Source organism: Hydra viridissima, unplaced genomic scaffold (genome assembly GCF_058129835.1).
Source record: "Hydra viridissima isolate aposymbiotic clone 2 unplaced genomic scaffold, HvirCarnegie_v1 scaffold_12, whole genome shotgun sequence".
Lineage (NCBI taxonomy): Eukaryota > Metazoa > Cnidaria > Hydrozoa > Anthoathecata > Hydridae > Hydra > Hydra viridissima.
The window spans coordinates 3,118,045-3,144,804 of record NW_028324311.1 but is presented as its reverse complement, the minus strand read 5'-3'; the positions used below and the strand labels follow the sequence as shown (position 1 = coordinate 3,144,804).

At 31.5% G+C, this 26,760-nt stretch overlaps 3 protein-coding genes and 1 pseudogene across 8 annotated transcripts; 2 read left to right on the top strand and 2 right to left on the bottom strand.

The window, feature by feature from the left end:
- Nucleotides 1-1,235: 1,235 nt before the first annotated feature.
- On the bottom strand, nucleotides 1,236-2,758 carry LOC145186403 (zinc finger MYM-type protein 1-like; annotated as a pseudogene).
- A 1,117-nt stretch (nucleotides 2,759-3,875) lies between these two features.
- On the top strand, nucleotides 3,876-14,612 carry LOC149880778 (uncharacterized). Its single transcript, XM_090068148.1, has 2 exons — nucleotides 3,876-7,120; nucleotides 11,760-14,612. Exon 1 carries the CDS (start codon nucleotides 4,517-4,519, stop codon nucleotides 6,191-6,193), a length of 1,677 nt encoding a protein of 558 aa, XP_089924274.1. The 5' UTR covers nucleotides 3,876-4,516; the 3' UTR covers nucleotides 6,194-7,120; nucleotides 11,760-14,612.
- LOC145194543 (histamine H2 receptor-like) lies at nucleotides 12,663-14,391 on the bottom strand. 2 transcript variants are annotated; one of them, XM_090068149.1, is made up of 2 exons: nucleotides 13,464-14,391; nucleotides 12,663-13,193 (listed from the first exon to the last, which is right to left on the bottom strand). In XM_090068149.1, the coding sequence occupies exons 1-2, from the start codon at nucleotides 14,389-14,391 to the stop codon at nucleotides 13,084-13,086; spliced, it is 1,038 nt and encodes a 345-aa protein (XP_089924275.1). In that variant the 3' UTR covers nucleotides 12,663-13,083. The 2 variants fall into 2 exon arrangements, with proteins under 2 accessions (XP_089924275.1, XP_089924276.1); XM_090068150.1 differs by having other exon boundaries at nucleotides 12,663-13,060.
- Nucleotides 14,613-15,221: 609 nt separating the features above from the next.
- On the top strand, nucleotides 15,222-26,415 carry LOC145194421 (uncharacterized). Of its 5 annotated transcripts, XM_090068143.1 has the most exons (6): nucleotides 15,271-15,523; nucleotides 22,564-22,683; nucleotides 23,504-23,601; nucleotides 23,696-23,862; nucleotides 24,445-25,852; nucleotides 25,992-26,415. In XM_090068143.1, exons 4-6 carry the CDS (start codon nucleotides 23,855-23,857, stop codon nucleotides 26,046-26,048), a joined length of 1,473 nt encoding a protein of 490 aa, XP_089924269.1. In that variant the 5' UTR covers nucleotides 15,271-15,523; nucleotides 22,564-22,683; nucleotides 23,504-23,601; nucleotides 23,696-23,854; the 3' UTR covers nucleotides 26,049-26,415. The 5 variants fall into 5 exon arrangements, with proteins under 5 accessions (XP_089924271.1, XP_089924269.1, XP_089924270.1 ...); XM_090068145.1 differs by lacking the exon at nucleotides 23,504-23,601 and having other exon boundaries at nucleotides 15,222-15,523; XM_090068144.1 differs by lacking the exons at nucleotides 15,271-15,523; nucleotides 23,504-23,601 and having other exon boundaries at nucleotides 22,535-22,683.
- The last annotated feature ends 345 nt before the right edge of the window (nucleotides 26,416-26,760 follow it).

The following is a 26,760-nucleotide window of genomic DNA, read 5'->3' as shown; positions in this document are numbered from 1 at the left end:
TCACAGAAATTACCATACTTTTCCAAATTCTTTTTCTGAAACTTAAATTCTTTATAGCATTCCTCCAAAGCGTTTTCACAATTGTACTGATTGTGTCAATAGGAAAAACAGCTCTACTTCGAATCGCGTAGAACCTAGATATAGTTGTTTTTAAAACATAATTATTCCTAGTTTTATGTCAGCTAGACAGTCAGTCAATTAGGTTTTTTGCATTTAATGTTTTTATTTAAATTTGTTATATTAAATTTAAATTTTTATTTAAATTTGCAGTTTAATTAAAAAGAAAGTTGGACGACTCAATTTGAACAACGAAATCTACTTTCATTGTTCCATACTTGTTTTTTATACTATTCCATCTTTCCGTGAGCTACCATATCATTCAGGGGGTTGGATTCGTTTCGTCTTTTAAAAGAAAACTTTTCAAATTTGGTATTTAGGGAAAACTTAGTGATTGTTAATCTTCTTCTCGGTCAAAAAAAGTAGCAACTTAATATCCATCCTTTTTTATGCCTTTAAAAGAACCAATGATAAGAATTGGATAAAAATAAATTAGCCTCCTAGAGAGGATATGACTGTTGATTAAAGCAACTTTATACGAAAACTCATGTCAAATGACAAGGGAATGGGCAGAGAAATCGAAATGCTCCCACACTGTTATTGTTAACAAGCATCCTCATTCGATGGAAAGATTCGGCAGTGTGAAGATTAGGTTCTGCTTGCTTTAAGTGATAACAATATGTATTAATGAGCCACAATCTCGGCTGGTTCGCTTGCTCTTAACCGTCATGGACACAAACAACGATTAATTTATCGAATTTTTATTGGCGACAAAAAAAATGGTGCCTGTACATTAACATGTAACAAAGCTAGGAATGCTTTTAGTTCTGGTTTTAGGCGTTTGCTATAAATTTTACACATTTGCTTAAAGAGTTGGAACAGATTGGAGGGTACCAGAATTCAATACATGTCTTTTAAATTTTTCATAAATTAATTAATAATATAAATAGCGGTCTGATCAGGCCCGCCGTGAGCCTTTGCGGCGCCCAGGGTCAAAATTTCCCAAGCGCCCTACTGAAAGTGAAAGCTGATCTAATGATCCATAATTCAATACATATAATAAGCCATTTGATAACAAATCAAAGAGGATAAAAGAATATAGAACTTTTTAATTTTAATTAATGAACATTTGAACAGTTTATTTCTAGATAATTGCAATGGTCTTTTTACTTGGTTATACACTCATACATAAAATGATAAAGTCGACACTAGAACATGGTAGAAACAGACCAAAGACAATCATTAAACACTATTGGATGTTAAGAGCAAAAATTTGTCTAGAATACAACAGCTATTGTTGTTTCAACTTCAGAGGAAATTGATCTTTCGAGCTTTACTCATGGCGAATTTGGAAATCACTTCACCGTAGCACAACTTTTTGGCAAGATCATGCTCAATGGAAACAACCAGAAGATTCGTGAGTCGTTCTTGGCTCATTGTAGACCTTAAAGCTGTCTTAACTAGAGCAAGCTTACTAAAAGATCTCTCGCCTTCCGCAACAGAAACAGGGATGGTGTTGAAGATGCGCAGCAAAATGCAGACTGATTCGAAGAGCGGCTGAAGACCTTTCTGGTATATTCCATTCAATAACGTCATGGAAGTGAGAGATTCTTTTGGACCAAAAAGATTGGATCGCTTCAGAGCATCGAGGTGGCGGACCTCTTCAATAAGTTTCTCTTCCTCAACATCGGTCGCGTAGATTTGTGCCAAGACCTTGCATTTCTCCTCCAATTTAATAGGTGCTTCAACACTTTCTTCTGATTCTTCTTCATTTGACATAACAAGAGATTTCAATGACCACAAGAACGAAAACATATTCGTCGTCTTCTCAGCAGCTTGGAATCTATCGCTGACCTGCTGAATAAGAGTATCAAGAGCGGTATTGAATACGCTCACCTCAAACTCTTTTGCTTCGTCTTCATGGAAATGAGCGGTGTTCCTCACCTCTTCGTGAAAGGTCTTCCTTTTTTTCGTCCTCTTCTTCACAAATTCTGATTGAAAACCAAAAGAAGCAAGACCAGATGCTATCAAACGTGCCTCATTAAGGATGCTGGTCCAAGATGATCTCAGTCGATTTAGATCTTCAATAAGAGTCTTAATGAGTTTCATCTCGTCGTCCAAGGAGATATTTTCTGATTGAAGTGCAAGGCTCACGTAGTTGATTGATTGAAGAGTTTTATACCAAAAGGTTGTCATTACAATGAACTCGAATGAATGAACCCACCTCTCAGAGATTTTACTTCATTCAATTGATCAGCTGTTAGATCAAAATCGCGGAGCTTTTTCAAAGATTCGAGGATTTCCCTGGATCGCTTGACTAACGGCTTCACGGCCTCGATTCGCGCACTCCATCTGGTTTGCGACGTTTGATGAAGGGACAAACCAGTGGTTTCAATCAAGACTTTCCACCAACTAGGGCTTCCACTGAAAAGATTGTAAAGTGACTGGACTCGGCCAAAGTAGTTCTTGACTTCAACCGAAGATTCAGCAGAATGAACACCAGCAAGGTTGAGACTATGAGCGCTGCATGGCATATAGAGAGCTTGAGGATTTTTTTGCAGTATAATCGCCTGTACTCCTTTGTATATACCGGACATGTTCGCTCCATTGTCATATCCTTGACCTCTGCAGTTTTTGAGATCGATTCCATTTTGTTCTAAGACGTCCATAATAAGCTTGGCAATGTCAGCACCTATCTTTTTTTTAAATAAACATGAAAAAAAAAATTATTTATATTCGGCTTCGTGCGCCCCTGTCGACCTGGCGCCCGGGACAAAACAACCTAGTAGACCCCCCCCCTCACGGCGGCCCTGGGTCTGATAGCTTTGTACGAGCTCAGAGTTCACATGAAGTTTTTTTTTTTTTTTTTTTTTCAGTTTTACATTTTATTAGTCGTAATATAATAAAGTCCGTGATATATGTTCTCGTAATACATCAAAATCCGAGATATATGCTTTCGTGATGCAATAAAATCCGTGATATATAGACTAATTTAAATAAAAACTTGGTATCTGATAGAATTTCTAATGATCTTGTCGCCAGAAACATAAAAAGTTATAATAGAATATAACTTAAGCCATTGATAGATATAGACAAATAAAAATGACAAAATACAAAAAACAAAAGAGCGTGTTTATACAAATTTCTTAATTTTAAAAGTATTTCAACATATTGTCATTAAAGAGAATGAATTTTTTAAATTTCTTTTTAAAGACTGGGAAGGTAATTGATAAATCAAAATTAGGTAAAAGAATTTTGTTCCAGAGATTGGGTGCACGATAAGCTATACAGAACTGATTGAATTTTGTTCGACAAAAGGGTTCAAAGAGTGAGTTATCATTTCGTAGTGTATACTTATTTTTTGTTTTTAAGGTAATAAAATCTTTAAAAACGTGTAAGGACGGATTGATTTTACATTGAAACATAAAGCATAATATTTTATATACATTCACTTCATAAATGTTAAGTACTTTTATATTTTTGAATAAAAACTTTGAATGCGTAAATCGATTTTCAAAACAAACTAAGCGTATCGCGTGTTTCTGACGACGGTAAAGAGTACGCAACATACTTTTACTTGTACTTCCCCAAGCAATATTTGCATAGTTAATATAACTATGTATAAATGAGTAATAGAGTTGGATTAAAATGGTTTTGTTTAAATGATTTCTTGACTTATAGAGGACTCCTATATTTTTAGAAACCTTTGTACAAATGTAGTCAATATGTGGTTTCCATGTAACATTCTCATCAAGATAAATGCCAAGAAAACTAATAAAAGTTTCCTTTTTTATTTCTAGTTTTCAATAAGAATTTTTGGCATGGTTGTTGGTAAAAAACGTTTTTTAGAAATAGGGTGAAATAGAATGTATTTCGTTTTATCAAGGTTTAAGGTCAATTTGTTACATTTAAACCACTCAGATACGCATTTAAGTTCTTTGTTCATATCAGAAAACAGCTCATTAATATTACTGTTTGATAAGAGCAAATTTGTATCATCAGCAAACATAATACTCCGAAGATTAGCTGCTTTGCTAAAATCATTAATATAAATTAAAAACATAAGAGGACCAAGAATAGAGCCTTGTGGAACACCGCAGGTTATTTCAGTATAGTCACTTTGAAGGCCATCATTATAGGTAAGAAATTGCTTTCTATTTGAAAAGTAACTATGAAACCATTTTAGCATGTTGTTTTTGATTCCATAGCACCATGTAACAACATTTTTGTTTATGTTAATTTTTTAATGTTTCTTACATAATTTTTGTATGCTGATTTCAGTGGTACCATTGGTTTTTCTCTATCATCAAGATTTCCTGAGAAAAAGCATAAAGTATATTTCGGAGTTTTCGTATATGTGTAATGCAATTAAAACATTATATATATATGCTGATTTTAACTATATTCGTGTGTTTATTTTCAGTTTAACTAATTACAACTGTTACATGAAGTGGTGAATATGTCTAGTAGATCCTGCAAGCTTTGTCCTGACTCATTCTGTTATGTTTGTGGTTACTATATTAGTCCAACACAAGCTAAACATAAGATTGTCAGTGGTACAAAATTCTTTACTGCATATCATGCTTATTTTGGCATGGCTATGGGAGATCAGGACAAATCGTGGGCACCACACTACAGTTGTGGTAGCTGCAGATCAACTCTGGAAGGATGGCTGCGTGGAATCCGAAAGTCAATGCCCTTTGCGATTCCGAGAATATGGAGAGAACCGACGAACCATCATGATGACTGCTTTTTCTGCATTGTTGACATTTCAAAGTATAAAAAACCGAAAGATAGGCTGACTCTAGTTTATCCAAGTACACCATCTTCTATTGGACCAGTTCCACACAGTGATGAATTGCCTGTTCCTACTCCACCTCAATCCGAAGAAGCAGCTGCATATCATTCTGAAGTAGACTCACCGGATGAACTCAATGATGACTGTGATTTCAGGGAACCGAATGATTCACCTCATTTCTCTATCCAACAAGAACTTGATGACTTAGTACGAGATTTAGGTCTCACTAAATCAAATGCAGAACTTCTGACATCACGTTTGAAAGAATGGAATTTATTAGATCCAAGCTGCAGAACCTCGATATACCGAAAAAGACATGAAACATTCGCATACTTTTATGTAGTATCAGAATCACTGTGCTATTGTCATGACGTTCGTGGTCTTTTCAATGACATTGGCATTGTTCACAATCCTGAAGAGTGGAGATTATTCATTGACAGCTCAACAAGAAGTCTAAAGGCAGTTTTGCTCCATAACGGAAACCGATTTCCTTCGATTCCAGTAGCTCATTCCGTTCATCTAAAGGAAGACTATAAGAACGTGAAGTTGTTGCTTGAGAAAATCAACTACGACAGTTACAAGTGGGATGTATGTGGAGACTTTAAGATGCTAGCATTTCTTCTCGGTCTGCAAGGAGGATACACAAAGTACTCGTGTTTTCTTTGTTTATGGGATAGCAGGGCTGCAAACCAGCACTTCACAAGACGTGAGTGGCCAGTGAGAGAACATTTACAGCCTGGTTCGCACAATGTTATTAATCAATCTCTGATACCTGTTGAAAAGATCTTACTACCACCCCTTCACATTAAACTTGGTCTTATCAAACAATTTGTCAAAGCATTAAACCCAGATAGTGCAGCATTCCAGCATATTCGGCAGATGTTTCCAAAGGTGTCAGATGCAAAAATTTCAGCAGGTATATTCGTTGGTCCACAGATTAAAGTTATGTTGGCATGTAAGGAGCTTGAGGACAAAATGTCTGCTGTTGAAAAAGAAGCATGGACTGCATTTAGACATGTTGTTCATAGCTTTTTAGGCAACAATAAGAGTGATAACTACAAAGAGATAGTGGAAAACTTAATTGTACGGTACGCAGATATGAAATGCAGAATGTCAATAAAGCTGCATTACCTGCATTCACACTTGGAATTTTTCAGACCAAATTTGGGTGATGTGAGTGAAGAGCACGGGGAACGTTTCCATCAGGATATTCTTGCAATGGAGAAAAGATACCAGGGCAGATGGGATGCAGCTATGATGGGTGACTACATCTGGTGTTTGATACGCGATGACGAGAAACTTCATAAAAGAAAACCTCGTTCTACTGTTCACTTTTAGTGTTTTTTGAGATTGTGAGAGACTGTTACAATACAATATAATGTAACATGATTGCAAAACGATTTATATTAATTATATGTTTAATTGATTTTTTTTTTTTTTACGACCAAACGATTGATGCAATAAAAAATCCAATGTCATATTTAGACTCAGCATACTCAAATTAATTAAGAAACATCAAAAAACTTTGATAAACAGAAATTTTTTTTTTTTTTGTTACATTGTGTAGTATTCGAGCTTTTTAAGCAATATTTTATGGTCAACGGTATCGAAAGCCTTCGAAAGATCATTAAAGACTCCTAGGGTATATTGTTTTTTTTCGAAAGATTCTGAGATTTCCCTAACAAATTGAATCATTGCGTGCTCAGTTGAAACATTTTTTTTAAAGCCAAACTGTTTGGAATATAGTATATTATTTTGGTCAAAATATTTAAATATTCTATTATATATTATTCTTTCCAATAATTTTGAAAAAGTTGAAAGAACCGAAATCGGGCGATAGTTGTTGATATTTGTTTTATCGCCTTGTTTGTAAATTGGTATGACTTTCGCAATTTTCAATTGATCCGGGAAAACTCCTTGTTTTATAGATGCATTAAACACTTTATAAAGAATATCTTTCAGACTTTCATAGCATTCTGCAACTATATTACCACTTACTTCATCAGCACCAATAGCTTTATTTCTTTTTAAAGACTTAAAGGCTATATGGAGCTCGTCGTGGGATAATTCAGAAGAATACTCATTGTTATAATGAGATTTATTTATAGGACACAAGTAGTCTTCAAACGAATTTTCGGTCATAGGAATTTTTTTAGAGAGATTGGTTCCAATTTCAGTAAAAAATTTATTAAATATGTTTGCAATTTTGCTCGGTTCACATATATTTACATCTTCAAATTTTATAGTTTGTGGTAAAGAACTTAAGTGAGTTTTTGATTTTCCTGTTATCTCTTTTATTATCTGCCAGGTGCGCGTTGAGTTGTTTTTAAACTTATCGAATTTTTTGTTACTCTAGTTGGATGATTGATTAAGGGAATTGCGCCAGCTAAAAAAATTTCATCATAGAAACTTCTCACTTTTTTGTCTTTGTTATAAATAAGACAGTCCATATTAAAATCCCCAATTAGTGTTCGGCACAAATTCAAATAGTTTGATCAAATATGCGTCAAATGTTTGAAAAGGCCAAATTCAAATCTTCCTATTTTGAATTTAGATCAAATTCAAATCTTTCCAAGATTTGATGTATATTTGAACGTTATTTAACTTATTTCATTTATTAATTTTAGTTATCTGAATCTATAAATTTTATTCATATTGCAGCATTTGTTACTATTTCTCACACATTACAGCTTCTTTTATTCTTTTTAATCCAACCAAGACTTCAAGCACTGGCAAGCTTGAATGGTATCTGCAGAGAGAAGATTTCTTTTGTCAGTAATAAGATTTTTTCCTAATGAGAAGAGCCTTTCTGATGATACAGATGTAGCAGGAATGGCCCGGTAATCTCTGGCCATTCTGGATAGGTTTGGATATTTGTCAGATCGAGATTTCCACCAAAGTAATATGTTGCTATTATTGCCGCCATCTATCTTACTTGTATCATTACAATAGTTTTCAAACTCATTACATGGGTTTGATGAAACACGCGATTTGAACGGGGTATATTTTGAAACGTTTTGAATGCTTGTAGCAGTTGTACCATTGCTTGGGGCATAATTGATTTGATATTCACAATTGACTGTGTCCATAATCTTTGTATACGACTCGCTGTTTGCGTCCTTATCATTTTTGTAATATTCAATACCAAATCTTGGGTCTAGGACAGTGCAGATAGTAAAGCAGTCACTAGTCAAATTATAATATTTTGACATTTTTGCGAGCGCTGCAACTGTAGAGCGGTGTAGATTATCTTCAGGGTTGGTTTTTGTGGTCATCCATTCAGTAATGTGATCCAAAAGAATATTGAAGAGAGGAACCACCAAAGACAATGTGGAATATGAATCACCACTAATGAGCTGGGTAAATTCCTTGAATGGTTCAAGATACAAAACAATTGTTTCAAACCTGTTCCAAACATCTGCTGAAATTGATAGACAACAGTCTGGATTGTTTGCAGACTGTTGTCTATCAATGTTGTCAAAATCGCAAAAATACGCAATGAAACCAACTTTTAATTCCATTGCTCGTTTAAGCATATCAGCTGTTGAGTTCCATCTTGTAGGGACATCAAGTATTGGTTTTAAGGTGCAATTTGATTGCTGGAAACCTTTGAACCTAGAATATGATTGAGGACTGGATCGGATTTTTTTAATTCCTGTTCTAAGTTTTACAAGATCATCTTTCAAAACATCCAAACCTGCTTGCGCGCCCAAATTCAGCACATGAGCAAAACACCGGATATGCTCAAAGGTGGTTTTAATTTCGTACTTGGAATTTAAAATATCCATAAATGAATTATTATTGGAAGCATTATCTAAGGTAATGCCCATTCCTTTGCTTGTAAGACCGAATTCAATCAAAACTGACAAGAATGCATTAGATAAATTTGAACCTGAATGGGAATCAGGCAAGGATTTGAAATCAAGAGTTTTGGCATGTAGGTTCCAGTCTTTGTCAATGTAATGAGCCGTTATGCCCATAAAAGCAATGTTGTTGGGTGATGTCCAGCAGTCAGTGGTGAATGAAACCTTTGAGTCAAGATTCAAAAAAAGGGTCTTTAGCAATTGTTTTTTGGTGTTGTAAGTGTCCATTATCTGGCTTTTTAATTGGCGCGCACTCATGATTGACAAATTTGGTTTCAGTAGAGTGAGTAGTTTACGAAAGTGGCTGGACTCTACCTCATTAAATGATTGATCATTCTTGACAATCCAGCTAACTAAGTATTCATTGAATAGATCTGGAGAATAAACGATTGGTGTCATTATCATGTCATCTAAACGTCGTTGCTTTGGTTCTCTGTCCCCAAGTAATTTGCTTTTGTGTTGAGAATTTAAATGGTTCATTAGATTTTTTGTCCCACCTTTATTGTAAGCATACTTGTTCTTGTGCTTTGGACAATGCTGGCATATGGCCTTGGTTTTGTCATGCTCATCAACTGTGAAATGATCCCATACAATTGATTGTGAACGTTTGGTGGTTTTTGTAACAGAAAAAGATTCGGGTTCTGGATTATCCGACATAATTAGGAATGTAATATATATTTCTGAAATAGATACATTTCAAGGTTGTTTACAAATAGTAAATATACTAATAATAAGTAAACACCTAATGAAAATGATTAAAATAATAATGGTTTAAATAATAAAAATAATATTAATAATAATGATAACAATAATAATAATTATATATAAGTCACTTGTCTTTATAAATACAATAGCTACATAAACAAAGTTAGACAGTTACAAACAGTTAAAACTGATAAAACGTAAAAGTAAACAATGACATATAGCAACTATTATAATGAAAAATAATTAATGAAAATAAGAATAACGAATATTAAAATAAATTTGAATTTGAATACACGACGGAAAATACAAACAATAGACAAACATACAAGACAATATACAAAAACGCACAGAAAATTAATAAAATTAAAAAAAAAATTCTTTGCTTTCAAGCAAGCCATTATTATATTTTTTTATTATTTTCTTTTTTCGAATGATTGTTTCTTTCAATGAATGTTTTTCGATTCGTTATTGTTTTACTTTTTCCATTTTTATTGTGGTTAAATTGTATTTGCAATTTTTTCTTTTGATTTTTACATATATTTTTTTCTACGTTTTTTCTTTTAATCTTGTACTTTGTTTACATTTCTTTTCTTTTTTTCTTTCTCTATGCTCTTTACTTTCTCTTTAATATTAACAAACTTTAATTAAAAACTTTTTTTTTTTTTTTTTTTTTTCCGTTATTGAAAGGCGACCGCCATTCCGGAAACCACTGCAAAGACCCCGGAATAAAGTGATATATATGTTTGCGGGCCTGTAAAATTTGGCGTTTTTTTTTCAAACGCAAAAATTGAGAACAAAGTGAATATTTGAAAATCAAATCCAAATCCTCCAGATATTTGTCAAATCAAATTCAAATCTATCCCCTCAAAGAACAGTTCAAATTCAAATCTTTAAAGGTTTGACGTATATTTGATTTTGCCGAACACTATCCCCAATTATAAAGTTTTTTTTTCTTTCGTTGTTACCAGCGTGAACTATATTACGTTGCAAATAAAATCTAAGATTTTCGCACGCGCCGTCAGGTGGCCTATAGCAGCTGCTTATAAGTATGTTTTTTCCTTTGTTAATAATTAATTCCATTGTTGCGATCTCTTTATCTTTGTCAGAAACGCTTAAATCGCTTCTAACTTTATACGCAAAGTTTTCTTTAACGTATATAAGAACCCCTCCACCGCGTTTATTTGTTTGTCTTTCTAATGAGACTAATTCAAAATTCTTTAGATGAAAATTAGAATTACTTTCAAGTTCGATAGAAGGGCACCAAGTTTCCGTAACACATATAATATTAAAAATGTTTTCAGTTTCTTCTAGAAAATGTCGAAAGTTTTCATTATTTTTGCTTAAACTCCTTATATTTATGTGAAGGATTCTGATTCTTTCACTGTTTGTATCATTTACATTTTTAAAAAGAAATTCTTTAATGGTGCTAGGGTAATGATATAAACTGTCCGTGTACATATCACTAAAAAAATTTACATCTGGGTCTGCGTTTTCATCTGACATAATGTATTTTTCATAAAAATTATAGGTTAGCGATTGAAAGTCATTCATTTTTGTAATTATTTTTTGAGCACATTTTAAAGAATTTCTTTTTGTTATCGTAATTATTAATCGCGCGTTATAAGTTTATTATAGACAACTTTTGCATACTTACCTGAGGATCTTAATTCTTTAGCTTTTCAAAGAGTATTTTTCTTTTTTCAATCGTTCTTTCGCTGTAGTCGTCGTTGAGATATATACGTTCATTCCAAAGCTTTAGTCAGTTATAATGCTGTAATATTTTTTCTTTGTCTTTATAGTTTAGGAACTTTACAACTATTGTTCGTCGCTTTTTATGTCCAGATTCTTTTTTTTTTCCAGTTCTGTGGGCTCTTTCTATTTGAATGTCGTGTTTTATATTTAATTTTTCTTTAATAAAATATTTTACTTTCGACTCGCTTTCTTCCCACGATTCGTTTTCTTTTTCTTCAAAACCTTCAAACCTCAAGTTGTTTCTCCTGCTGCGATCTTCTAATTCAGCAATTTTGTCTATAAAAAGTTCGCTTGATTTTTTTTTTTTTTATTTTCTTTGATTTGATTTTTTAGTTCTTCATTAAGTTCGTTCGTTTCCTTTATGGTTTTTTCGTAGAATTCGTTTTGGAAGTTCATCGCGTTGTTTATTGTAGCAATTTCATTTTTCAGTAATATGTTTTCGTTTTTTAATTGCTCTATTTTCCCTTCAAGTTTGTCAATTTTCTCTCCAAAGATTTTTAATAAAGTATTTTCATGAGCTTCTAATAGCTCTTTCACTTGAATGATTGTTAAACTTTTAGCCATTTTTTTTTTTTTATTTTTAGAAAAGAAATGCGTCTTATCTTGAAGAAAGCTTCACGCTTAAGAAATTGCAACTTAAAAAATTGTTGCAGCAAAAGGTTCTTGTATTGACTTGAAATGGGATTTATTCGTTTTAAAACATATTGTTTACAAATCACATCGAATTTTACCATACACACTGGTGCTAGATTTTCAAACTGAGATGATCTTTAAGATTAGATTTTCAAACTGAGATGAAGTTTAAGAAAGCCTTCGTTTTTAGCACATTTCAACAATCGAGAAATTTAACTTAAAACGTTCGAAATACTTAAATGATAATTTGAAACAGAAACTTTGACAGCCACGAATTTATATATAATTTTTTGTGTTTTTGATCATCAATAAATAAAACCCGAGCGAAAAATTATTGTTACAAAGTTAAGAAAAACTAAAAACAATATTTAAGATCTTTTCATTTTTTTATTTTTCAAACTTGCAATCAAAAAAAAAAAATAAAAAAGTTTGAAAAAAAATTTTGCGTCAAATTAATTTTTTGTCAGGTTAAGACTGTCCTAAAATCAAACATCAGATTTAGTATGAGGGGTTGTCCGTATATTACGTCACGCGCCAAGGAAGGGGGGGGAGAGTTTCTTTTTGTGCTTAATGGAGGGTCTGGGGGTATCAAATTTAGTGACACAACAATTTTTGGATTTATAATCCAAGAAACAGTGCAACGCTTGAAGACACAAAATAAAAACTGATTAAATTAGGTTGATTTGATCGCAAAATAATAAATATTCACAGCATACTGATGGAAAATTCCGTACAGAAAACATGCGAAGAGATTGCATCATTTCTAGGTGATGAAGTCTTGTACCTTAATCAGGATGCTTCATTTGGACTTTTAAGGAAGTTAAGGGTATTAAAAAGAGTTTACATAGAAAATATTTTATAAAAGATATCTTTTTATCTTAAACACATTGTTTTAGGTGCACATTAGTGTATCTACAGCAAGCAGGCACCTTTGTATACGCATAAAGAGTACTAACTGACTCAACCAGATCATGACATGGTCATTGACATTCGACACAAGTTGACCCCATCAGTGTATGCTGCAATTAAAGTACAAGAAGATAGTTTAGGGAAACCAATGGTCGTTGCATAGTCTGGTTCCACTTATATTACCATCAGATCTGGAAAACACACATAGTCGAATCGTTTCACTCACGCCCTGAAATTTAATAAGCTGCTTGATTTAAACGAATTCAGAGATTTCGCAAAAAACGGTCCATTTGTTAAATCAACTGCCATTATGAGTGATTTTATGATGAGTGTCGATGGTGGTCTAGAAGAAAAGAGTTCTCTCTATCAGAAGATAGCTAAGAACTTGGTAAGCTTCTGAAAAGAGCTTGGCTTCACATCAAGTTTTAATGAGCTATTATTGCTTTTAGCAGGTTTCAACTCTTGCAACATATAAACTAAAAAGTTTAGAAATAAATTTGTAGAAAACTTAAAAAGTTAAGAAGTAAATTTGTAGAAAAATATTAGTTAAATTAAATAGGAAGATAATACGTAGAATTTTGTGTGTGTGTGCATGTGTGTGCATGTGTGTGCAAGTGTGTGTGCAAGTGTGTGTGCAAGTGTGTGTGCAAGTGTGTTTCTAATTCTCAATAAACAAGATAAACCTGGACGAAAGCCATTGTTACAAAGTTGAAAAAAAAATTAAAAACAAACTTCGTGGTTTTTACATTTTTTAGAACCATTCAGGCTTCTTTTTCGTCGAAATACATTCACTCTATCTATAGTAAATTTCTTTACTTCTGCATTTCTATAAGCATATAGAAGGGGGTTGAGACATCCGTTAAAGCACGTCAACCATACACTTACCGCTCCCAATTTTGAAACTATGCAATCGGTAAAATTGAGATTATAAAAAATTTCTAAGATGACCACTGGGATCCATACCAAATACAAGACCCCTATAATAATGACAATTGTCTTAGCAAGTTTCATCTCCCTTTTTTGCCTAATTGCCCCAACCTCGTTTGAAATTTCTTTCATAGAGTTTTTGGAGACTTTTCGCATTTTGTAATATAGTCCTGGCAGTGAAAACAAGGGGAAAATAATATGAACGCCAAGAAACACATAGTAAAGAGTAGGGTTCACATTCCAGACGTAAGTGTATTTTGGTGCTGGTAGCATGGTGATAGCTGTAACAAAACAACATATAAAAGAATACACCCAGATGAATATGACAACTAAAAAGTACATGGTCTTTGTGATTAAATACTTCAAACTTGGTTTTCCCGCAATTATAATAAAGCGCTCGACAGTTATAGCAGTCACGGTAACAAATGGACAAACAAGTGAAAATATCCAGACTAGATTTTGGGTTTTTGTTCCCAAACTGCCGATTGGCCATGCGGGATAAAAGTATACATAAACAAATTCAAGATTTGGCAAAGTAGCAGATATAATTATATCTGTGACGGCTAAACTTACGATCAAGATGTTGGACTTGGAATGAAGTTTTTTATTGAAGTAAACTGCAGTGCAAAAGAAAACGTTTTCAACAATGGCTACTACCGATGTTGAGCCAAGAAGGATGAGCATTATAACTTTGAAGGTAGGTTCAAACGTGCAAATGGTTTGATTTGTAGGCCCTGTTTGGTTCATGTCTGAGAAATTGTCATTCAGTACGCAAGCAAAATGTTAACACATGGAGTACCAGCATCACTAATATTATTTCTCTATCAATCAGAATTATAAAATTTTTTAAACCATGCTTCCTATTTGTCTATTCAACGAAAAGATAAATAACAGTTAATACGTCATATTAACGAGAAAAGGTCATTTGCACTCCTTCGGCGTCATTCATTTGTTAACAATTCTAAATAAAACGTTCAAATTACTCTTAGAGACTTATTTTGAAATCAAGCATCAGATTGCAAATACACTTGAGACTTCAAGTTCTATTCCAGGTTACGGAGCAAAGATTTATCTACGTACCGCCAAACAATTTAATTAAACAACATTAAGTATTATATAATACACGCTATGATATATCATGTTTTTTTATAAAAGCAGCGTGTTAACAAAATAACTAATCTGCCTCACTCTCAACCATAGTATTCATTACGCATGTATAACTGCACATAGTGAAGCTTTAAGCGAGTTTTGAAGATTATGCTGGTTAGCAACTGCTATTACGGTTTCGAGTGCTTGTTTACAACAAGTTGAATAAACACAATTCGCAAATAAAAGTTATAGAGAATAAAAACCAGGGAGCTTATTCACCAAACTTTTTTTTTTTTTTTTTGCGTAAGTTTGCCGTAAGTTCAAAACTGGTCGCATTCGCGAAACTTGGGCAGTTGCGTTTCAAAAAAACTTTCGAAAGTTTTTGCGTAAGTTCAGTAAATTTTTGCATAAGTTGCGTAAGTTTTTGCATAAGTTGCGTAAGTCAACTCATGCGTAGCCCTAACTTTACGGAAATGCTGCGAAATATTGGTAAATACCAAATAAATACATGAACGTAAGGTTTCCGTAATCTTAGTTGAGCTGCACAAGAGTAACGAAAATTTGGTGAATACGCATCCTGGGTTGCATAAAAATCAATCTGTGTAGTCTGTGCTCTTTATTTCGGGATTAAGTTGAATTTATCTTTATTAATCTAAACTCATTACCTAGTAAATTTTTTATCTGCCAGTCTTTATTTTACATCGTGGTTGTGGTTAGTCATTAACTTTACGTTATCTGACATCACGAAGCGAAGTAATCAGACTAAATGGGATACAGTTTCTAGAATATTGTGAGTGCGCTACTAGTTATTTGTCTTTTTCTGTAATTCTAGCCGTAGCAACACTGGGAAATTTACTGAACAGATCAGTTTTGTGAATGCACAATGCATGCACAATTTGCTTACTTAATTGAAAAATATGACTTAACTTGAAAATATTAACTTAAATATAAAAAATATTAACTTAACTAAAAAATATGACTAAACTTCCTTCAAGTTATTCAAATGCTATGACTTATGACATGTGACACATGTGACAGTTTACAGATTTATGATTATATATGATTATGATATTATAATAACAAATGCTAAGCAAACAGTTTATTACCAGTAATAACTTATTTATAATTATAATAACATCCTGGAGCATCCGAATCACACAAGAGTAAAAAAATAGTTGAAGCAAACAGTTTGTACAAATATATTTAACAACTAATCATAACAATTCTCCTCATAGTCTGGATTTTTAACATTAATTTTTTTGTTTTGTTTAAAGCCATTTTAAATATATAAGCCATTTTTAATTAAAAGGGTTATAAAAAAAGAGAAAAGGAGAGAGTGAAAAAAAAAAAAAGAGAAAAGATTCGTCAAAACAATTATCAAATTCTTATAGGGGAGACTGGGGCTAGTTGGCTACAGTTTTAGTTTTTGAGCATTGTGCATTTCTGGGTGAACTTTCTTGAGGATATCAAGTTGGAGTTTAAAAGAAAATGAATTTGGCACGCACGTTCCAGTGTCAAACATTAAAAAAATATAATAATTGGTAGCCCAAAAAGGGCCCATAAAAAAAAAAAAAAATGTGCCAACTTACCCCGGCTCGGGGTAAGTTGCCTATACTCTCAAGGTAAGTTGGCACACCATATGAAACAAGTTTAGCAACATTAAGCATATATTTCAAGCGCATCTTTTTTATGAAAACTCTTGATAATTTTTATCCAACAATATTTTTTGACATTAACTTTTATTGCCCTTAAGTCGATCGAACAGACTTTTCTTCTATAAAAATAGCATCAACGGGATTTTTTGTAACATTTTTAGAATTTACAGGCCTGTCTACTTTTCTTTTATTATTTCTCACATCTGTAGATCTGTAGTGTTATAAAACTTAAGTGAATTTACGGCAAATGCGAAAAGTTGTAAGTTGGTACATGTTGCCAACTAGCCCCGCGATCATTGTGCCAACTAACCCCAAAAGTTTTTTGCTCATAAAATGGCTTAAAAATCTCCAAAAACGCGAAATATTGAATAACACAAAATTTGACTGGTTAGAGTGAACCATACAACACCTACATCTATTCGAGTTTACTTGTAGCTAATGCTATTGCTTTTTAAAATTGAAAAAGTAATATAGTTACAAAAGTTACAAAATTTGTAAAAAAAAAACACAAAAACCGCTATAGCTTTATGCGCATATAGCCCTGATACTACACTGGAAGATGAATTAGTTAAGAGGGAAGATTTCATGTGAATTTTGGAAATTTCTGGTGTAGCCAATTAGCCCCGGTCTCCCCTACTTTAAGAATGCTTGTTGTATATTACAAAATATTTAGTATTCAATTATACTTTTCTAGTTTACAAGAAAAAAAATATTTCAATTTTATAATAAACGATAAATTTAGACTCAAAGTAGTTAAAATTTGCAGCAAATAGAAAAAACAACTTGCATTTCTTCTTCATAAATTTTATTCACCTTTAAAGTCTGTTGTTAGTTACTATCACTGATAATCATGATGATTTTCTAATTAAATTGGTGTTTTAATTTTTTCAGGGAAGAATTAGTTTTTAATTATTACAGTTGGAGTAATTTTATTTAAAACCACCTTCCATAATTGATTCAATTTTTATTCTCAAAATATTCTTTTAGGGAACTTCAAATATTAAACTGTCTTAATTATGTTATATACTGATCGTTTAAATACCGTGTGTCCCATAAGTCGCAACCAAAACATATTTATTTTATTTTTCCAAATATTTATTTCATTAAACAATTTTGAATAATAACATGTGACAACTAAAAATCAGGACAAACTTTGAAGATGAACGGAAATATCAATTTAAAAAGCATAATAACAAGAAACTTGTATTTTACAAAATGAAATAAAAATTATTCGTTTATCAGCCCATTTCGGCGAACACGGTCAACTCTTGTGAAAGAACTCGCCCTAAACCTATGTACCCGATTTTGGTCAATTTTTTTCATACCATACTCGGATTCGATTTCTAAGAAATCGAATCGAGTATGGTATGAAAATTGGTGGAGATTTTCAGCTTTCCAATTATCTGCATGCGCCAATTTCATTCTAAAAATTGGACGTCACTTGGGTAGAATAGCAAGGTTTTCGTCACTTGGCCCATATTCAATATTTTTGCCTGTTAGGTAAGTTAGGTAGTGTGCGGAAGCTAGATCAGGCCAAAACACGATTTTGTCGTTTTTATGAACCTCGTTAATTAACTTCTTTTAATTTAACAAGACATTTGCAAATGTACACATCCTTGTCGACTGCTTGGCCCAAAGGAGCGATGAAATGCTTTGAGAGTCCTTTCTCAAACAAGGTTATCCAAACTAATAACTTTGGCTCATATTTGCTTTTCTTTTGAGCTTGACCTCAATACCCAGTGGGCATGCATCATCCGCACGACGTCCATAAGTTCATAAGACGTCCGTAAAACGTCGTGCGGACGATGCATGCCCACTGGGTAGGCGTTGCGTTGGGATCAGAAGCATAATATCCTGCGTTGCCAGAAAGATTGGTGTTGCTTAAAGGAAAATATGACTCATCGTCAATGATCATAATTTTTCCCACAAAATGCAACCAATTTACTGTACTTAGAACGCAAAGCCGCTTTCTGAACCGATGTTCTTTTTGACGCTTTTGTTTTTTTTTATGATAATGAATGCTCGTCTTTTTATTGATAATTTTGGATATATACTGCTGGGAAACGTTGAATCTCTTGGCTAGGCTATGCTGTGAGACACCATTCTTCGTATCAATGGATATTTATACGTGTTTTATCTGTTTCTTAGGCATTTTTCTTGCAGTCCGACCACTTCCGACCTTTCGTTCTGGTCCTATATTGTTCTCCTTTCGTTGCACTATATCGGATGGTCAATTTTGGGACATTTACAATGCGAAAGTGATTAACAATATACGTTTTGGATGCAAATCTAAAAAAAGCGCACACTCGTTTTCGGAGAATCTCTTGATTATTCAAGTCTTTAGATACGTTTAATTAAGTTCTGAACAAATTAAGACTTTGGTAAATTGTAGTGGATCAAGTTTGTAACATAATAGATATGATTAAAAATTATAAAATATATATATATATATATATATATATATATATATATATATATATATATATATATATATATATATATATATATATATATATATATATATATATATATATATATATATATATATATACAGTGGCGGCCGGTGACATTAAACTTTGGTGGGGCCAGCAAATATTAACCAAAAAATATCGCAAATTTTTGAACTTAGCGATGTTTTTAAGGTTCTTTTCTTCAAGGGCCAGTTCAATGAGGCCCTGCGGTGCGTTTTTTCGTCCCATCTGAAAGCACTACAAATTCTGCGCGCGCATCAAAAATAATATTACTACAAACAAAATAAATAGGGCCAGTAAAAATCGGCCCAGCCGTTATTGGCAATGAATTAAAATAACGCTACAATACTTTGAATAAATTGCAAATAAACATATTACTTATAAAGTAATATAGTTTAAAATTAGAACTAACTTAGAACTATTTATTTTTATAAAACCTGTCTGCAAATAGTTTAGGCTAATAGTTGCATGTTTAGATATATATAAATACATAATTACATTACCAAATACTTTATCTTAAATAAATATAAGTGGGGCCGGGCCCCTATGGCCCCTATTGACGAGCCGCCACTGTATATATATATATATATATATATATTGAAGCTACAAAGTTTGTCTGGATTTTTAGTTATCGCATGTTAGATAAATTTCATAGAATTTAAATCAATATGACCGCTACCACTTTGAGTTGTTAACTGAAGGTGGTTGCTAAAAGACAGACGCACTGGTCCAATCTTGTCAGTAGTTATTTGACATATTGGCTAAGCTGGTGTATAATGGGGGCTGGATAACTAGGAATTAAGAATAGAACTAAGACAAAATAGAAAACAGTTGATTTGAATATCGTCTTTAATCACGATGGTGTTCGTTATAATTAAGAGAAATTGAAGATAATGGATCTTTTATTATTTTGTGATTATAAAAAAGTTTTGCTCATTTTTGCTTTCGAATCCGAACGATGATAAAATCGGTAAATACCCGTTACACAGAGCACCAAATTATAACCAATCGAGTTAGCGGGCAATCGAGTTAGCGGGCAATGACAAATGAGGAACCAAAGCCAAAATATTATCAGCTAATGATTATCAATAAATCTAAAATGGAATGACTTTTTTGGAATTATGTATTAAACTAAAATAAGCTTTTGGACTTGTTTAGGGTTTACTAAATTCAATGAATCGCACAAATCACAGTAATCGTTACAGAAATAAAAATTAGAATATGTACTTGATTAGTATTTTAATAACAGTAATTTTTAAAAACCCTGTGCTTTTTAGAGATACATAATTTATAACTGGAATATTCAAGAATCCAAGGACACACATTAAATCAACTTATTCATCAAGTACTGCTGATCAACAAAGGAAGATTAAATGAAAAAGAATAAACTAACAACAGTTTTTCAACCATCTTTTACAAATTATTTGTCTTCTTCAATGGTAAAAATGTCCAAAAGATTGATCGTTTTATGAGTTTTATTGAGCCTATGTAAATCAATCATATATTATATATACTAGATGTCTAACTTGCGGGATTTTATTAGACGAAAAGTGAAGCCGCTTTTTTGTTTAGAAATTGAATCCGCCATTTGTAATAAGGGCAAAAGCTATATCCACGGCTTCACTTTTCGGATCGAAGTTAGACATCTAGTATATATAATATATCATTGATGTAAATACACTTTTAAATAAACCTTTCGTTTTCTGCAGAAATAGAGATTTGAATTAAGCTTCAAATGGTCTAAAATCACAATCTAATTGCCATTTCAATTTGGAAAATACTTGATTTTATTCTCTCATTTATGTTAGAAGGATGAATTCTTAATATCTACCATCAACTCTATGCAGTTTTAAGTTCCATTTTGGAGCACTGCATAGTCTTCTAAAGTACTGCTGGGCCACAGCATAAAGATGCGAAGGCAAAACCATGTGCTTTATACCACTATTGATATTTTTAAACCAAGATGGTTTCAGTCAGTAGCGGATGCTTACAAAAGCTGCAAACTTTTGACGACATCCAAAAAAGGATATTTTATCTCGGCAGATTTGCTAGCAGTCCGCAAGTTGCGCTTCCAAGAATCCTGTCCAGGATCCCGGTTTTTCAAATGCTTAAAAAAATACTTATAATTCAGCCCGAAATTACTCATATCTAAGGGCCATATGTTTAGTTGTGATGAATTTTTATTCGACAAATATTCATCTCTTTTGCTGGAAATAATACAGAAAAGTGATAAAATTTACGACTTGTGTAGAGATATCAGTAAAATTATTATGAGCTATTTTTTTATTACATTTACTCTCCTATATCGTCCTACTAAACATTTTACACTTTGAGACTTAATTTTTCAAGTAATGCTTTATTGTGGCCCTGGAAAACATTTGGAAATATTTTAATTTAAAGGACTTTGCTTGTAAATTTATACTGAACTCTTGGTGTTAACCCTGACTTGCTGTTAATTAGAAACTGATTAGTAAACAGATATAACAACTGTTTTTTTTTGCTGTTAAGACACTCTAGAACGTTCTTAAAGTTGATTGGAATGCTCTATAGTATGATATCAGGAATATTTAGAATGGGGCAGATTGTTGTACTTTTAAAAATATTTTCTAATAGGATTTGGAGTTATCTAAACTATAAATATGGGACATTTTCCTGACCAAAAACAAAACACAAAGAATATGATTTTTTTTGTCAAATAAAAGCTAACTTGAATAAAAATTTTGGCTTGGTTATAAATAATATTTGGCTTAACTATATGACTACATTTTACAGTTTTACCTTAGAGATTATTTGTTATAAGGACTAAATATTACATATTGGTTACCTTTTTAAAGTTTTGGTAAATTAAGTTTGAAATATAATAACTTTTTTAAGAAGATATTTATTAAGTCTAATATCAATTAAAGGAAAATCTAAAAAAGGCTTCTAAAAAATATAGATTATTTAGTAAATTATCAAATAAACTCAAAAATACTTGAAGAAGGTAACAGCCATAATTTTTTTTGGTTTAAAATGAAAGAAAAGAAAAAAAGAAAGAAAAAAAAGTCAAAAAGTCAATGATAACTAATGTAGGGTCTTGCATTAAAGCTTGTTAATATGATTTCTCAATACCCATAAGTCTTCACAAAATTCAAAAAATAAGAATTAATTTTAGTTAGCTGCTTCAAAAAAAAGTCCAGATAAATTGTTGGACTAAAGTATGTAAGTCAAAAATTGCATACTTTAGTCCAACTATTTATCTGGACTTTTAATTGGCTTATATGCTTTCATAAATGTATATTGCAACTTTTGCCAATACACAATTACGAAAGCATATAAGTCAACTGTCTATTAATATGTGAAACATAAAAGTATTCTTTTTTAATCTCAATATCTTATTCAGTTTTTTTAACCTCTTATTCAGTTTTTTTTTTGTCTCTCCTTTAAAGTTAGTATTTTTGACTTTTAGTTTGTGAACTTTGTTTAATAACCTCATAATTTGAGGTGTTGTTTCCAATATTGAAGAACATTAAAATGCATGCTTGTAAAACTTATAACTGTTACATCTTCCTCCTAAATGATGTAATTTGGAAATATATGTATAATGACCTGATGTTTTTTTAAAGAAAAACAATAACTTATACATATTATTTAAATGTTTTTTTAGTTAAACTCTATATAAAATAAAATGTAAACAATAAAAAAAGAAATGAATTTTCTTTCAGAAAAAAAAATCCACCAAGCAGCATGAAAGGCATGATCAGCTGAGAAAGTGGCTATAAATCCACTTATACAGATGGAGAAATTAAAGGAATGAAGCATCCTTCACTGAAAAAAAAATTCTGGTATTAACAAAGTCTAGTTACTTTTTATAGTCTTGATTGGGAAAAAAAAGATTATTTTGCATATTTCATTGCATTAAGATGTAAATCCTAATAGTAAAGTTTAATGATAAGTTTTTAAAAAACTCTAATTTTCTATGAAAATTGTTATTATTGCAGATTAAGCTATAAGTTGTGTTTTTAACACTTCATAGCAAGTGTCATAATTTGTTGCATCTTTTTCACTCATTTAAAAAAAATGATCAAAGAGAAAGCTTTGTAAAAACAAAACCTTTACTTTAACGAGTAAAATTTGTAAGCAGTTGACAACTTCCATTTCTACTGTTAAAATAACAGAAATTCTTTTGTTTTATTAACTGCTGAAATAAAAAGTTACAAAAATAAAAAAAACATACTTTTAATGATAAAATGATAAGAAATATTATATTCATATTTATAGATCTTTGTATTTTTACTTTTTAACCTATTTTATTATTAACTAGTATATAAAATGCATAAATATTTTATTTGAACTCTCAATAAAATCTTTTATTTAAAATACAGTTAAATAGGTGTTAAAGCAATGTTTGATTGCTCATTGTGTGTATCATTTTTAAATTGCATATACAAAATTTTGTAAACATTGCATAGCAAATCTGAAATTTGAAACAGAAAAAAAATCAAGTTAATATCTAATTTGTTGGTTACAGTTTTAAGCTCTTGCAAAATGGTCCTTTTATATTACATATATGAATTTTCATTTTAAATACATTTGCTGTAAAAAGTCTCACAGGAATAATGTCTGAAATTAAATCACATAATGACTTTACCAATGATTCTCTAGTTCAGTCAGTTGCAAGTGGTAATAGGGCAGTTACTGATTTGTCTACATCAGTAAGTGATAGTTTCATAGATTCCTTAGAAGTAGAGAAACTCAAACAGGTATTTTTTAACAATCAATGATTTGAAGAATTATTTTTATAAATGAACTTCATTTAGTACCTGCATTTCAATAAATTTATTTTATTTTTTCTAGACTTTGAGTCCTGCTGCTAATGAACTGTTAACATTTGAAGAAGAAAGAAGAGCCTTTTTTCAGAAAAAAAATATTGAATTGCTGGAAAAGAAACTAAAGCAATGTGAAATTTTGAAGAGGAAATTAAAATCAATCTTAACATTTTTGGAACAGCATGAAATGATAACGTAAATTTTTTTAAAAGTAATTTTTAAAATTGTTTTACTGGGATTAAAAGTGAGAAAACCATTTAGCATTACTTCATATATATACACACAAACATACATGCATACATACATACATACATACATACATACATACATACATACATACATACATACATACATACATACATACAAACATACATACATACATACATACATACATACATACATACATACATACATACATACATACATACATACATACATACATACATACATACATACATACATACATACATACATACATACATACATACATACATACATACATACATACATACACATATATATATGTAAATCAATTACATTCTTTACCAAATCAAATATATTGGTCTGTATGTTTGTGTCCTGTTAATCTTTGTTTGTTGTATTGCTTTGACTGAGTTCAAATTTTGGTTGGTAAAAAAATTTTTTTTTTCTATTTCATTAAAATATTAAACTTGAGTTCAGTTTATTATGTTAAGTCAGGTTGGGTAAACCTTATATCTGTGTGCATAAAACATGAAAAAAATTTATAAGTTTTAATTATGTCTACGTTTTCCCTAGATCTCTACAAGCTAAAATAAGCATTATTATGGAAGAGGAATTCAAATTATTCACAGAGGAAAGAAAAAAACTTGTTCTAATGAACAAGCATTTGAAGGATGAACTAGACTTCTATAAAGTTTGTTTACTAAAACTAACTTCATTCGTTAGCAATCTAAAAGAGGGTTGTTTTGTTGAAGGTTCTGAAACTTCTCATCTAAGTAACGCCAAACTTGAAGATTGCAATTTTAAAATGTTTTTTGTTTCATTGTTGAACGACAATGAAATGAGTGTTCAAAAATCATCTCCGTCAATATCTTCTGATCAACTATGTAGGTTTTTGGTAAACTCCAGCTTGTTAGTCAATCCGAAAACTAATGAATTAAAGTTCTCAGAATCAGAAAGAGTTCCTGAATCTTTGCAATCAAAGTTAGTAAAATATGAAGCTGGAAGTTTCACAGATTCCAAGACCCTAAACAATCAAAGTGTTTCTACCAGTTTTATTTTAGATGAAAATAAAAGTGAAGATTCAAACCTATCATTCTGTGAACCATCCCAAAATGGAACTGATCATCAAATTTTAACTGATGATCAAATATGTCCAGTTCTTTGTCAATTCCCTGAAGAAAAGCAGAATTCTTTTAAAATAAATGCTCCCACTGGTGCAATTGAGAATAGTATGTCTGTAAATGAAAGGTATCAAAACACTACCAAAATAAAAGATAATGAATTGATTCAAGCCCAACCATCTAATGATCTTCATATTGATGACAGTATGCCTATTAAAGACACAATTTTAGAGATAAACACAGAATGTGGAAAAGAACTTTCTTTTAGTGATCAAACCATCAACACAGTGCAAAATTCTGAGTATAATGTAATTGGCAAAACTGATGATAGCCAATACAATAATTTATCGTCTCTTCCATCTTTATCTTTAGCTGAAGCAGCAAGTGCTAGTTCATTAAATGAAGATAGATCTTCAGTTTTACAGTCATTAGATGCTGATGAACCTGGTAATAATGATCTACTTAGCAATCAAACTACTAAAAAGCCTTCTGATGTCATTAAGAAAACAGCCCTTAAGGCAAATGTTCTTCGGAAAAATCGAGCTGGATATGGTAGAACAAGTTCAAAGGTAACAAATGTTTTTATTGAAGTTCCTAAGATAACTAAACGCCCTTTAACTTCTTGGGAACTGGAAGATTATGAAAAAGGAAATATGACTATCCGACTCTTAGACTTAGCAGAGGCTTATGAGGCCTATAAAAAAGATCAAGAAAATGGAAAAAGTCCCTCTTTGCGATTAGGAGAATATATTACCATTCCTGATAACATAGATGTCAAAGAAGCAACAGTTACAGAAAATGATATGCTTTTTAGTGATAGCAGTGGTAGCAGAAAAGTGGAAAACCCACCAGTAGCAAAAGTAATAGTTCTTAAGATGCTTTTTACTGTTCATTAGAAAACATATCAGCAACTCTATGATTTATAAAAAGTAATAAATTAATGATTTACAAATTCTAACCAATCAGTTTAATTTAAATATTTTTTGTTCTGTTTTTAAGGCTAGTTTTCTTCAAAAGTTACTTCTTCGTAAGAAGAAAAAAGGTAGCAAAAAATGAATGCAAGAAAATATGAAATCACAGATTCAAAATTTGAAGATATGTTAATAATAACTTTATTATACCTGTATTAAAGAATCAGTAGAAATTTTTTTTTTTTTATGGTTATTACTTGTTTCGCTCATGGTTTTTATATTTGTAAAATAACTGGAACATCTGTTTTGTTTATAAATAGTTTGTAAATAATTTTTAAATATAAACAGTTTGTAAATATGATTTATAAGTTTATTCAATAAAAATATTTTTTAGAAAAATAAAGATTTGATGTATAGAAATCATAATATTTAGTTCAGTTATATTTTATAGAACATTGAGCATCTGAATTGTAAATTACTCTTGTTAAAAGTTGTGCTGTGTATTTTGCTAATGCTATTATTTTCTTTGAAATCAGCTTTAACAAGTTTCTTAGATGATTGCTTATTGCCGAAACAACGCTTTCACAGCATTATCTCAGCAATAACCAATCATCTCAAGAATTTGTTAAAGCTAGTATTCAACTTGTTGATTTCTCTTGAAAATAGCTAAAAAAATTTTCTATCTGTTGCTCTTCTTGAGTTACAGTTTCTACTTCTATGATCATTTGAAGCATTGCTTAAGTGTACATTTCTATCTCCAATACCCTAAAATTTGTTTCATCTCCTGTTTACTTTTAAGTGGAAAAAAAATCTATACTTTAGTATTTGCATTTTGAATATCAATTATTTTTGTTGTT

What these genes read in the sequence shown, in the direction of transcription:
- LOC149880778 (XM_090068148.1), top strand. Translation starts at nt 4,517, where the DNA reads ATGTCTAGTAGATCCTGCAAGCTTTGTCCTGACTCATTCTGTTATGTT.
- LOC145194543 (XM_090068149.1), bottom strand. Translation starts at nt 14,391, where the DNA reads ATGAACCAAACAGGGCCTACAAATCAAACCATTTGCACGTTTGAACCT. An exon ending in CCTGAATGGTTCTAAAAAAT is followed by an intron (nt 13,194 to 13,463) that starts GTAAAAACCACG and finishes TAAACTTTTTAG; the next exon opens with TTTATATGTTGCAAGAGTTG.
- LOC145194421 (XM_090068141.1), top strand. Translation starts at nt 23,458, where the DNA reads ATGTCTGAAATTAAATCACATAATGACTTTACCAATGATTCTCTAGTT. An exon ending in AAGTAGAGAAACTCAAACAG is followed by an intron (nt 23,602 to 23,695) that starts GTATTTTTTAAC and finishes TATTTTTTCTAG; the next exon opens with ACTTTGAGTCCTGCTGCTAA. An exon ending in GAACAGCATGAAATGATAAC is followed by an intron (nt 23,863 to 24,444) that starts GTAAATTTTTTT and finishes CGTTTTCCCTAG; the next exon opens with ATCTCTACAAGCTAAAATAA.